Here is a 13,946-nt window from a genome sequence, read left to right as displayed (position 1 = left end):
ATATAAACGTAATTAAGAATCAATTTAAGCTTCATGTGCAGAACAATTTCACCCATTGCTCATTTTGTAAACTATGACTGTACCCCTTCAATCCTGAGGGTGGATCTTGTACTGACAGAACTCGTCATTACTGAGCACTCAAATACATCCTAGCTTGAGCAAACTTGTGGACAAGTCTGGGTCTGCAGAATTGTAAGTTTCCAAAGATAGAGAATAAAAATGGCATGATCTGAAAGCTAGACAGTAAATTCTATTTCCTGCAATGTATTTTTGTAATTATTTTACCCCAAAAGTGAACTGGTAATTTAAAGCCACAGGAAGAGCATTAACATGGCACATGTCAGCAGTGTGCATAAATAGTGCATTAAGTTTAGAAACAGAGTAATAGTCTTCCAAAACCTATTTCTCAATTTTGTAAAAACTTATACACAACTACCTATGTCATGCCACTGAACTTCAAGTAAGAGTCACTTCTCTTTTCTTGTTCTCATACAATAAAGTGACTAGAAGTAAGCAGAGGATTTTATCTGAACTTTTATCTAAAAGTTTCATTTGTGGAGTGAGATGCTGTATTAGGATATTTGTAAGTACAGAATTTGTTTTTTCTGTGGATACTCTTACAAGAGTTTAATTTCAACGTCTTCAAAAAAAAACAGAGAAAACAGAAGTAAACTGGGAAATAAAATCTGGTATGTGAAAAAAGAATTGAAGAAAAACTAATTCCAAAAATCCCCCTGGGGAAAAAAATCCCCCTTGTATCTTAGAGAACTGCAAAAAAGCTAACATTCGTACAAATTTTTAGGGTATCTTCGGCAATGTTTCATCACGACTATTCTTCAAAATTATGTATGTCATCTGGACCATGACAGTACTTCGGTATCCACAAAACCACATGATCACTTAGGTGAACTAGAAAAGACATGCAAAGGATCCATTTAAGTTTATTAAATACTTTGAAGTGAATAACTACAGCAGCAGAAATAAGGGGACATCTGTATCACCATCAAAATAAAAAAAAGGAGTCTGCAGCATCCCAGCATAGCATGTACAATTTCTGAGCATCAGTGTTCATGGGATTCACTGGCTAAGGGTCCTAGAGCTTGGGTTGGTGCTGACTCTAAGGGTGTAGTAATGTATCCCAACACCAAGTACCTCCTCATGTCACGTGTTCAAAAAAAAAGGCACACTTTCAGAGGCAATATTCTACAGCAGCTGGTAGGTGCTGTTAGCAATGAATACATTACATTCTGATGGTATTTCAGATGCTTATTTCTTTCTCCAGTGTCTTTTTCCTTCTGACTCACAGCTCTGCATGTTTTAAAAAAAACAAATTGTTTATCTGTTTTATATTTTAAATTGCTTTATTCTTCACCTGACGCATGATTCAAAATTCCACATGATGAAGCAGAATTGCAGGAAGGGATGCACCCTGTGTAAACATTACTTAATTGCAGAAAACAGTAATCTATTCATAAATAAGTATAGGTCAACAATATGAGATGTAAGTTGGACGCAATTACTGTTTTGTTTAGCAGCGTAATTGCTTAATTGCTCTCGTTGCTCTACTTCAATTTTAACATCAAAGTGTAATTCTTTCCAGCATCTTTGGGGATCATAATACGAGATATTGACACTTTCCTAAGAAGTTCTGAAAGCGCTTACCAGTAAGAGTCAAGGACCTTCAGATATTCACAAAACCAAGTAACATGCACCTTTTATTCTTGCTCCATTAAAATACATGTGTCACATATTTAGAAACACAATCAACCCAAAGGAAGAAGCATCTATGCGTCTTGAAATCAATAAAAATCAAGACCAAATCAAAACATAAAACGTATTATTTGCATGTAATTACAGTATCAGACTTTAAGTAATACTACATTTCGACTCTGAAAATATAATGAAATTTAACTATCTTAAACAATGTAAAATCCACCTGTAACTAACATATTTGGCTTGAATATAACAGGGCCTTGAGCAACATGCTCTAGTGGGAGGTATCCCTGCCCATGGCAGGGGGGCTGGAACTAGATAATCTTAAGGTCCTTTCCAACCCAAACCATTCTATGTTCTACGGTTCCTTAAGAAATATTTGCTTACGTATTTCTCCCCAGAATACTAGAAACTTCTCAGTCTGTTATCAGCAGTAGTTACTTTTTCCATGGTTGTATTTGCATAGGCATTAGTTTTAGGATCAACAACAAATACAACCCTCTTCACAAACATTGATTCATTAGAAAAGCAAGACCGTTGCTTCTATAAATGACTTACCACTTCATCTTCAAATCCTCCAGCTAACACAAGTGAATAAGCTCCATCATTACTGCGTCCATGGATTCCACCCACATGTGGCCTGTGAACACCTGCTTCGCTCACCTGGTGACAGAAAAAAAGACAGTTTCTAATACTTTTTTCACACAACCAACCATCTACAATCACTTTTAAGAATCAACTCTGTTTAAAATACTGTACAGGATTCCTGTGTAAATAGTTAATGTAAGACTGCCATTAAAGGTGAGCATTCCACTAGTTTTTAAGGAAGAAAAGCCAAAAGTAAGGACACCTGAAAAATTGTAAGGACAATGTAAGACAGAGTTGATACTGGAACACGTAAAAGTACACTTTCTTCTTTGGGAAAAATCTCCATGATTCTTTCCATAAGCAGTATTTAAGACTGTACTCAGTGCTATGCACCACCTGGACAGTCATTTAGAACAATCCAAACCAGATGGAAATCTGCCAGTTTGGTAACATTTTACAATCTTTAACTAAGGAAGACCCCAGTTACCCATGTAAAGATCATTTTGTCAGGTAGTATTAAGGTAACACACTGAAAAGGTGACCAATGCAGGGAAATATTATCACACTGCCTAAGGAAACAGAAGAAGCTATTGCAACAATGTAAAGATTGCATGTTAGTTCTCCAACCAGGGTAACTCTCTGATAACAAATGTGCATCTAAGCTTCAACCAGACCACCTGAGAGCTGTAGCTATACCATGAACTGGCAACATCATTAAAGTTTGCTGGAACACTTCTCCCACAAAATTTATGTAGTATTGTATCAAACTACCAAATTCTATTTAAAAAAAACTCAAACCCTTTATAATAAAAAAGAGACTACCTATTAAACTATGTATTTTCTCAGTACATGATGCCAAAAATACTACTGATAGAAGGAAGGTTCCCAGCAGAAAACCGATCAGGATACTTCTATCTTTGTATTTTCCTTCAGACTTTCAACTTGCCTGTTTTTCTCATTCTGCCTCTCCCAGAGGCAGAATCAACTATGCCAAATTTTCCAGACCATTGTGTGAGTATGCTGAATAAAAAGGCCCCGCTATTGTGCTCCTCTTTGCTGCTGTATCAAGCATCCTTTCATTCTTCCTTCCCTCCCATCTTTCATTTCCAGGTTTTTATCAACTACGTTGAGGTTTCTGGTAGGTGATGCACCCCAAAGATGAATTTTGCTAAGTAATTCGTGCCAAATATGCTCATTAGATGCTCTCTCCAGAAACAGTCAATTTCCTTCTAGGAAAACGAGAGTTTAAGTCATAAAAAACTACATAAAACTACAGTCTCAAAATTCTTACGTATTTGCTGTGGCAAACTCATTTCTCATATGAATACCAGTCATATGAGAAATGAAAGTATAATTTAATTTTCTGTGTAAAAACATTTCAATCTTTAAAAAAAAAAAAATCAAGTATTTCACATATTTCACTTGTAGCCAAAATTATTATGTAGAAATACTAATTGCCTTTTTATGTGTAGCCCACATATGTATCTAAGAATTAGTATTCTCTGCATAATTTTCTGACAAAAGCAGAACTCTAATTCTGTTCCTTTTTCCTTCCAGCACTAGAAAGACCTGAAAACTATTATTTTTTGTGTTTCAATGAAATTCACAACAAAATCTGAACTAACAATTTCACTTCTTGTTAAAGCAGTAAAAGTAGAACTTGATTTTGAGATTTTGAGCCTGAGTAACTGATTTTAGAAACTTCTCTCAATCTGGAAGCCAACAAAAAGATTAACTATTCACTTCAATTCACTTAAAAGTTCTTCAAATTCAACTAACTGAAGAGGTCAACAAAATAGGCCTGAGTTTTCCTCTAAAGCATGACATTTTATATAAAATGGATGATCTCAAGAACCGCATAATTTTACATTACAAATTTAATATGCTCCATCTAAGGCTTATGTTGATGGTAGTGTTAACGGACATCAAGGTAAGAAAGGATCAAAAGAACGAGTTTAGGTTTCAACTGCTTCACTGTGATTTCTACTAAGATTTCTCTTGTTCAGATGAAAATGTCTGCTGCTAACCATTATCAGCCTTACACATTGCATGGCCTTTCAAATCCAGAATTCTCCACACAGTACCGGAAGACGCCACCATCAGAGGAAAACTGACTCCTAAGTGTTCTCTTCTACCAACTGAATAATAAAACATGTTTTCTTCTCAGGAGGAAGCAGCTGATGAGAAGTTCAGAAAACAAATCAGAAGAGGTTTTTGATTCTTGGCTTGCCCCTCCTCAAGCAAGTTAAAAAAAGAAAGCTCCTGTTCTTCCAAATATGATGGAAAATAGTCAATTACAATCTTCTACACATGCAAAAGACAAAGACCTAACTGATTTTGAAAATACAGAAGTACGTATTTCCCTGACTAAAAACAGTAATTAAAAATATCAAAGATAAAACAAAAATCAGTGCTATCAGATAAAGCTGGGGAAAAGAACATAACTTCGCATTTGCTGGATGCTTCAAAACCACAAAAAATCAGTACTGGGACAAAAGGAAGCTGTTCCATCCTCCCTGCTTTGTTTTCTCCTCCCCCTTGAGTACTGGTTCTGTGCTTATATAATCAAAATGAAAAATGGACTGGGAAAATTATCTTCCCTCCTACCCCAGATGGTATTGTTTTTCTTCCAGTTTTTTTCTCAATGTAGTTTACCACAGAGCCTAGGAAATATCTGCAACGCAAAATGAGGCAGTGCAAGAAAGAGCAAGGCTGAATGGACAGCTAATTTCAGTAGCACTACAGGCTTACACTGGTTTAAGCAGTTCATCAGCCTAAAAGAAGATTCAGACATCCATTATGTATGATGAAAAAAAAAAACCAACGAAACAACTCAGGGAGTCAATTTACAGTCGTATTATTTAATGTTTTCAAAATCTACAGTCTACATCTCCTAAGTGGGATAATTAGTCCATGTGAAGTTCACTTCAGAAAACACTCGACTATTCACTAAATATCGCACTCAGAACTTTAACATGTGAAATTTGTTTGTCCTACTGATAACATACTTCTTAGTAAGTTGTATTGTAAAATCAGTATATTTCAAGCTTCGCTACCATCAGCATCATTTCCACTGAATCATAACGTATTTGTTCTACTGAGCCCCGGCGAGAATGGCAATTGTCAATCTAAATTTATTGTACTGTGCAACGCATTCGTTATTATTCTTAATTACTTCAGCTACAGCTAATACTGAAACAACATACCTGAACTCTGAACTTCCAGGTTGTCCCAACAGGAACACCAGGTATTGGTCCATAATGATTTGATGGAACAATAGTGCATTCCTTGGTGCGACCAACACAGGCCATGCCCTAAGAATACATCAGACATTCAAAAATGAATTAGTACTATGATATTGAAGACTATTTGCAAATTCAATGCAGATATAAAGAAATCTATCATTATAACAAATACATACTTTAAAATATGTTAATAATTGTTAGCAGAAATGTTAATTAATTAATACATGTTTATAGATTTGGGGGACGGATCGTGGGTTGTTTTTTTGTTTTTCCCTCTATTCACCTTCATAATTATTCCACTGCTTTAATTGCCAGTATATAGTGGGCAGGTTTAAACATTGTCCTATTGTCTGTGCAACCCAGTACTGAATTTTGTGTAGTGCATATGTAAGTAGAATTATAGATGTAGCACATACATGAACAATCACAGTAATAGCTATTTCTAAAATACACTCTACCTTGCCCCAGTCTCTCTGGCTTTCAGTACTGGCAGATGGCATCTTTGCTTTCTTTTTACTCTGTTTGAGTTTTTCTCCAGCCTTTACAACTTCATTAGAATCATTTTTGCAGGAAGGACAATACCTAAAAAAAGGTTTTAGTAAATTCTCAATTACTTCATAATAATGGCAATAGAGTTCTTGCAGCCAAAGTAGTGTCAATTTCTACATCTTGACTAAGTATTTCAAGCTAACAAGCACATATCAGTCTTAAACAGCTGACACCTATGGCTTAAAAAATAAAAACCAACACAAACAAATACTGTCAACTTCTAAAAAAGGGTATTTCAGTATCTGTGAAGGTAGACTGCTGGAGGCGAAATATTTAACTATTCATTCTCACATGGTATGTGAGAGGTCCCATGTCTTCTGTATTCTCTTCATTCTGTCCTCTTTCATTTAGTCATGTAGAGGAGAAGATAGCTGAGATGAGACTATGTTGTTAACCAGCATTCGTGATTTGTTTCTATGTCCTGCCCTCTCTGTGCTTACTTATTGCTGCTAATACAATAAAATTCACTGCAGACAGCTAAATGTTAAACCGAGCCAAGGTACTGTGCAATGTGCGCAAACACACACATGCATACACACACCCACTCCACAACACTGAAGCCACTTGGAATATAGCACCGAGACTCACTCGTGGTAACACAAAGCCATCCTGGTAGGGAAATAGGAGATACTAGTATGCAGCGACTACAGCAGAGAGAGAAAGAGAGTACACTGGTCCTTTTGCTGCTTATAGCTCCCATGCAAAGGCAATTGTCCACGTTTCTGGCCTCCAGGGGCTGGGTTTGGCCCATACACCACTAATGGAGGAAGCCTGATCTACACTAACACTAATAACCTAATTTAGGTAACTACCAGTAGTACTACAACTACTACTGTTCTGGATTTATTAATTAACTTTTGCATGTGGATATGAATAGAAGAATTAATGACTAATGTCCATATGGACAGATTTCACTATGTCAATAAAGATGTTGGATAATTAAGACAACGAAGCGATGTAGATAAAAATAAATTAAAAATAACACAAGATGCTGAAATTGTGTAGCACTAAGACTTACTAAGAATGGTATTACAGTTGTCTGTTGGTTTGTTTTTGTTTTTTTTTAAAGAGTATGCAATTACCAATTAAAAGAAGGAACATGACATAATTCAAATTCACATGGCATTCCCTCCTGCTTCTTCATAGGGTAACCACATAACCTTAGTACTTTTTATACTGAGTTTTTTTTATACTGAGTTTTGTACGCAATATTAAATATTGGTCTGCATATAGAGTAGCTTAATCTCAGCAACAGAAACTTATTAGCCTTTCCCAAACTGCAGGCTTAGCCATGTAGAGAGTTTGCCAAATTTTGAACTATAAAAATACTAAGTGAATTTTTCCACTTATGAACCAAACAAAATCTGTCAAGAAGTTAAGGATCAGACAGCCATGACACTTTCCCAGTATGCAAGGAGAAGAGAGAACACAGACCTTTTCGGTAGGAGACCGCAGTTTGCCGACTGCACTCCTCCTACATACAACCAAGCATTAAGAGTGCACAAGGCTGGCATAACTATGCCAAAATTAACTGACACAAGACAGTGCTGTAACAGCACCTCTCCCACCCAGTGACTTCATCCACAGATGCAGTTATCTACTTGCAGGAATAAACCTTAAGACTTGTATCATTACACAGAAAAGAAAGAAAAAAAACAAAGAAAGAAAAAAGTTAAAAAGCTTGACAGCCATTTTGAAAGACATTTTAATATGAATTAAGCTTCTACTACTTCATAGAATACCAGCTGGAAGGGACCTCAAGGATCAGGTGGTCCAATCTTTCTTGGCAAAAGCACAGCGTAGACAAGATGGCCCAGCACTCTGTCAAGATGAATCTTTAAAGTGTCCAATGTTAGGGAATCCTTCACTTCCCTGGGGAGATTAATCCAATGGCTGAGTATTTTCATTGCGAAAAATTTTCCTCTTGTGTCCAACTGGAATCTCTATGGAATAACCCATTACTCCTCATCTTTTCCATGGGACTTCTTGTAAAAGGGAGCTTCCATCTTCTTTGTAGACACCCTTTAGATACTGGAACATGGTGATAAGGTATCCCCAAGCCTTCCTTTCTGGAGGCTGAACAAACCCAGTTCTCTCAGCCCTTCCTCACATGCCAGGCTTCTCAGTCCACTGTTCATCTTTGTGGCCCTTCTATGGGCCTTCTCCAGCCTGTTCACAACTTTTTTTTTTTTTTTTTTTGTATAGTGGGGACCAAAACTGAAGACACCATTCCATGTCTGGTCTGACAAGTGCTGAGCAGAGTGGGATAATGACATCCTTATCTCTGTGGTGATGCCCTTGCTTATGCAACCCAGCATATTGTTGGCTTGCTCTGATGCAACAGCATACTATTCAGTCATATTGAGCCGCTTGTCCACCAGGACTCCCAGATCCCTTTCCACAGAGCTGGGTAGATCTCAGCCTGTGCTGCACTCTTGGATTGTGTCCACCCAGGTACAAGAGCTTACTCTTGTCCTTGTTGAACTTGACATGGTTCTTGTTAGCCCATTCTTCCAGTCTATCCAGGTCATCCTGCAGGGCGGTTCTCCTTTCCAAAGTGTCCACTTTCCCACTAAGCTTGGTATCATTGGCAGACTTCATCAGGGCTCACTTGATCCATGTTCCACATCCACTTATGAAGTTACTTGACAGCACTGGGGCCAATCCTGATCCCTCTCAACCCCACTAGTGATAGGTCACCAGTTGGAACAAGAGCTATTTACCATCATCTTCTGCATGCAGCCGGTCAGCCAGTTCCCACTCACCGCAGGGACCACTTGTTGAGACCCCGACACATCAGTTTCTCTAGAAGGCTGTAGGAAACTCTATCAAAAGCCTTGGAGAAACCCACGTAGACAATGCCCGCTGCTCACCCCACATCAACCAAGCAGGGGACTTTACCGTAGAAAGCGATCATGTTTGTCAAGCACAATTTTGCCCCTGCTGAATCCATGCTGGTTTTTCCTGATCATGGGCTTCATTTGACTTGTGGTACCCCAAGAAGGATTCGCTCCATACCTTCCCAGGGACTTAAGTAAGGCTGATAGGCCTGTAATTGCCTGGATCCTCCTTTAAGCTCTTCTTGTAGATGGCAGTGGCATTTGCCTTCTTCCAGTCTCCTGGGACTGGAAGATAGTCCCCTGACCCCCACGACTTCCCAAAGATTACGAAAAGTGGCCTCACAAGAGGGTATCACCAGGGCCCATTGATTTGCAGGGGTCAAGCTGCTGTAATAATTCACAGACCAACTCTTCCTTCACTGATGGTGGGTCTGTGTTTGCATTAACCTGGATTTTTGTTCCCAAGGCCTGGGGCTCAGCAGTGCTGGTAGACAGGTGAAGAAAGTGTTGAGAAACTCTGCCTTTCCAGGTTTACTGGTGACTTGTGGAAATTCGTTCTTTTTTGGCCAGAAATGTAAGGAGAAGGGTCCAAAAGTGCACTTAACATGATTTGAGGGACTCTAAAGATCAGTCAATTCTTGTGTGGTTGTCTATAGAGCACTGAATCTTCTGTATGGCGTAAAACAGTCCTGAGGACCTGTGCAGTGCATTTATAGTGATATTACTGGAAGAGGGTAGGGAGACTTGAGCAGTAACGGCTACACTTGGAAAAATTTCTATTCACCAGACTTCCTCTGGAACCCTCTGAAATGGAAGTAGGGTAACTCATGTTTCATAAGAAGCTTCTGAATAAGAATGGATGCCACTGAACACTAGAACACTAATACCTAATCTAAAAAATCATTTAAAGTACCCAGTAGGCCAAGATAATCTTGGCACACCAGCTAAACCAAAGAGACAATGATGCCTGGTAAAATTTCAGTATCGGTATCCCGACATGCCCATCAAACCTTCTGTGTATTTGAGGATATAGAAGAAACTAGAGAGAATAAATTGTTTTCAGTGTAGAACAAAGGATGTGGGAGATTTGTGGGAATGAATTTGTTTAGTGTAGAACAAAGGATTTGGGAAGCACTGACTTAAAAGCATATATATCTTCTTCATCAGAAACTTTCCTGTGACTACTACTGGAAAATAGATTTACTATTGCTGGAATACTAGATTAGAACTGGAATAAGGGACAACTTAAAATGGATGGACTAACCATCTGTATACTTTCAGGCATATGGTCTCACTGAATATTCTGAATGAAGGAAGTCAAAAAAGAACTTCTCAGCTGCTGCATCCAAAGGTCAGGTGTAATCTGGAAAGAACACTGCTTATGGACTGCAGTCAGTAATAAACCACTTGTGTGTTGAGAATTGTTCCCAACACATGACATCAACTCACGTATGTTGACAAGTAGTAGGAAGCAAGATGTCATGCATGGAAGACCAGCCTGTCTTGACAGTAGAAAACTTGGGAATAGCTCAGACTAACACGCTGTGCAATAAACACTGCTGAATAAACAGTCATTTTGCACATGCAAGAAGTGGAAGGCACACACAATATTCAAATAAATGCCATTTTCAGTTCTAATGACCAATACCCATTTCTAGGAAGTACTGAAAATATTTTTTAGATAGTGTTTCAAGCCAGCAGTTCCTCCAAAAACAGTAAGCACACCTTTACCCAGTGCAGAAATTTCATAGGAAAGAGATCAACTTCCAACAACAGTATCCCCGTGGCCAAACGTACACACTGAAAAACACCTACCAATGCTAATCGTCTCAATTGCTAAATCACACATTAGCATAAACACAGGAATTCAGACAAAAACCACAATGCCCCGGAAACCATGCAGACCATTAGACACTAACCAATAAACAAACCTACTATGGCATCCACTATGGTATAAGAGATCGAGTTATTTATTTCCAGAGAATGTTAATACTTCCAAAGCATAGATTTTTACATAAAATTTAAGCACAACATCCAAAGAGATTCCGCAAAATGTATCCATAGATACCTTAGACACTTAATGATGTCGGTGTAATGGAAAACTTTATTAGAATAAAGTTCTATTTACTATTCATGTATAAAGGACTAGCATTTCATGAGAGTAACAGGGAAGTGATAAAAATGACCAGTGTAAATTGTAGGTAGCTAATAAAAGCAAAAAAATTGTACAGAGCCCCAGATAACATAATGGGCTGCTGATGGGTCCAGGCAGACTTACTTTGAAATACGATTACCCTGATTTAACAATGCCAGTTAACTTGGTTTTCCTGCTGGCAGAACCAGGGACAGTAGAAATGGACAGCAGCAAGGTGGTGGTCCTCCCACAGCAGGAGAAATGAACAGGGCCGAGGCAACGAGAAGACACAGAAGGGCACGGGGGCAGCAGCAGGGACAGAGGATGAAGTGAAAGAGAAGAGTGAGCATAAGAACTGTTCAAGCAGTAAAGCTTGAACAAAATTAAAAGCCTGGGGAACAATCACTGTTGATACAATTGGATCATGATACCGTCACAGAAGATCATACTGATCACAATGAATAAAATAAACATACCAGTTTTGAAACTCCATAATGGTCATTACAGCTTACTACTAAGCCTTTGTGAATGGTTTAAAAGAATTACCTTGACAGAAAACATAAGGCTTATGTTAAGCAGAGGGATTAAAACCACAGCAAAATTTTTAGAAAAGTCCTCAGTCTTGTCTCTCTAGAGGTGCAAATAACAAAAAGGTACCATGTACAGAATGGCAACATAGATAAGCAAATCATCCTTATATATTTACCAGTCCTCATCTTCTGGTATCTTGCTTAAGGGAGGGTTCAGGCAGTATATATGATAAGCCATATTACATTCATCACACAGGAGTTGCATGTGAGCATCCTGTTTTCCACCACACAAATAACATGAACAAAAACGGCACTCCTTATCTGGATCAGCCCTACAGTGCTTGCATTCAGGGCCACTTTTTCCTGTCAAAAACAAAGAAAAAGTCAAATGCCATGTATCTTAGAAAAATGCATTACTGTATCTACAGGAAAATATTTCTGCACATGAACAGGGCCCTCTTGAAAATGCTTTCTTCTTACAATGAGGTATTTGACTATCTAGGCTAATGGGATTTCTTCTGCTGTATAAACAAGGAGTAAAGAAAATGTCTAATCAGCAGCTTCTCTGATTTTCTCCCCTCCAGTTCCCAACATACCATCTGCGTATTCTCTCTACAGATGGAACCTTGCAAATCTCTAGTTGGAACCTTCTTAAATACAGACATGAAGAAATTCCAGTTGCGTAACTGGTAACAGCCAAATGATGATGAAGCTACAGTTTGGAACAGCTCTCTTCCCCTTAAATTAAACTTACAGTTGGATAGAAGAATTAGCAGTCTGAGACCACGGGCAACCCAAAATCACCAGTTGTTTCACAGCAGCAGTTCAGTTTACACACAGAGAAACACTAACTTTATGTTTCATCTCAGTAGGAAACTTGGACCCATGAACCCCCACTATGAAACAAAATCATTGGCATTGGTTCCTCAACCAGGGAGAAATGCTTTTATACAAGAGAAAAAACATTTGGTATCCTAAACTATATATGAAAGAGGAGAGGGAAGGAACACAGAATATCCATAGTAAAATTACCACTAACAAGAAAAATGTTTGAAATAAGTCAAATGTCCAGAGAAATGACAGAAGACTTAGAAAATAATTTTATCACAGCCCAAAGAATGCCAACATTAAAATAAAAAAATGATTTGTATATTCTGTGCAAAAGTCATCTAGAAATGCCACAGAAGTGAATCTGAGCTTAAACTAGTATAATAAAATAACTAAGAGTATTTCCAAATTTCCCTGAAAATAGTATTTTATCCAAAAGAAGTATCTGCTTTGAATCAGAAGACAAGGAAAACTAGAAAGACTATTTGAGACTTCAGAGTTGGAAGTAGGAAGGTGGAGATTCTAGAGCCAAGATAATATTACAGTTTAGAATGTGCCAGAAAATGTTCTTCTCATTACCATTCTCGAAAGAAAAATTAACTACAGAAGTTCAGAAATGGAAACAGCTGGAATACCAACAATACCAGTCAATACCAAATTTTCTTCTAATCCGTAGGCAAACTGAGAAACATCTGAACTGTTTGGTAATTTCTACTCAAAAGGCCAATTGGCCTAGACAGATAGTGTGGTAAGGACAAACTTACTCCTGTCATAACCTTTGCCAAGAATACTCAAAAGTCATTAATTTTACAAAAAAGTAACTCCTTCATTCTCTGGGACAAAATCTTATTGACTATAGTCCAAGATATCACAAGACAGTTCATTAATAAGGAACTTGAAAGGCAGCCCCACTACAAAAATGACCATAAACAACCTCCCCAAACCCAAAACCTGCTATAGCCCTTCAGAGGCAGCATGAACATCAGGTTCTTCCATGGGTGCTAAGCAGACACAACATTAGACAAAGGGAGAAGGGCGCAAATCGTATTTAAGAAAACACTGCCTTTCCCATGAAACATTTCATCCTTATGAAAACACAGATTTTTCTGAGTTTTTGATTTTTTTTTCCATACTAAAGGACTGCTGTCTGATAGATTTTTAGGCAAGAAGAGAATTTCTCAATCCCCTAACATGGAGATTTACCCCAGGTTTCTCTGACTAGCATAAAAGAACAATATTCAAGGACAAGCTTCCACCTTCTCTTAGCTTTATTTTTATTTTTCTTCACCATGAGTCATTAAGTTGCTTCACCCAGAAGCTGTATAGCTTAGCAGCTCTTTGTAAGTTAGTTTTAACTTGCTTAGATAACATAAGCAATCAAAGTAAGTATTTCTTTTAGGAGTTGATTTTTGTAAAGAAAGATGAAGTGGGTCACTGATGTATCCAGAGTTCTAGATACTTTTTTTCTCCTAGGTGTACTTGAGAAGGAAACGTAAGGCTGAGTGTTTGCAGAAATCCC

At 37.9% G+C, this 13,946-nt stretch overlaps 1 protein-coding gene across 1 annotated transcript in view; it reads right to left on the bottom strand.

Annotated features, from left to right (window-relative positions):
• UHRF2 (ubiquitin-like with PHD and ring finger domains 2, E3 ubiquitin protein ligase) overlaps nucleotides 1–13,946 on the bottom strand; it is a 35,655-nt gene that overhangs the window by 15,851 nt on the left and 5,858 nt on the right. The window contains exons 3-6 of the mRNA XM_010019472.1: nucleotides 11,776–11,962; nucleotides 6,005–6,128; nucleotides 5,508–5,615; nucleotides 2,272–2,376 (exon numbers count right to left, since the gene is read on the bottom strand). Coding sequence (XP_010017774.1) covers nucleotides 2,272–2,376; nucleotides 5,508–5,615; nucleotides 6,005–6,128; nucleotides 11,776–11,962 — 524 coding nt within the window. The remainder of the gene's footprint in view (nucleotides 1–2,271; nucleotides 2,377–5,507; nucleotides 5,616–6,004; nucleotides 6,129–11,775; nucleotides 11,963–13,946) is intronic.

This window comes from Nestor notabilis, unplaced genomic scaffold, assembly GCF_000696875.1.
Source record: "Nestor notabilis isolate BGI_N333 unplaced genomic scaffold, ASM69687v1 scaffold8558, whole genome shotgun sequence".
NCBI classification, from domain to species: Eukaryota; Metazoa; Chordata; class Aves; order Psittaciformes; family Psittacidae; genus Nestor; species Nestor notabilis.
The sequence above is the reverse complement of the archived record's forward strand: the minus strand, read 5'-3'. Positions and strand labels throughout refer to the sequence as shown.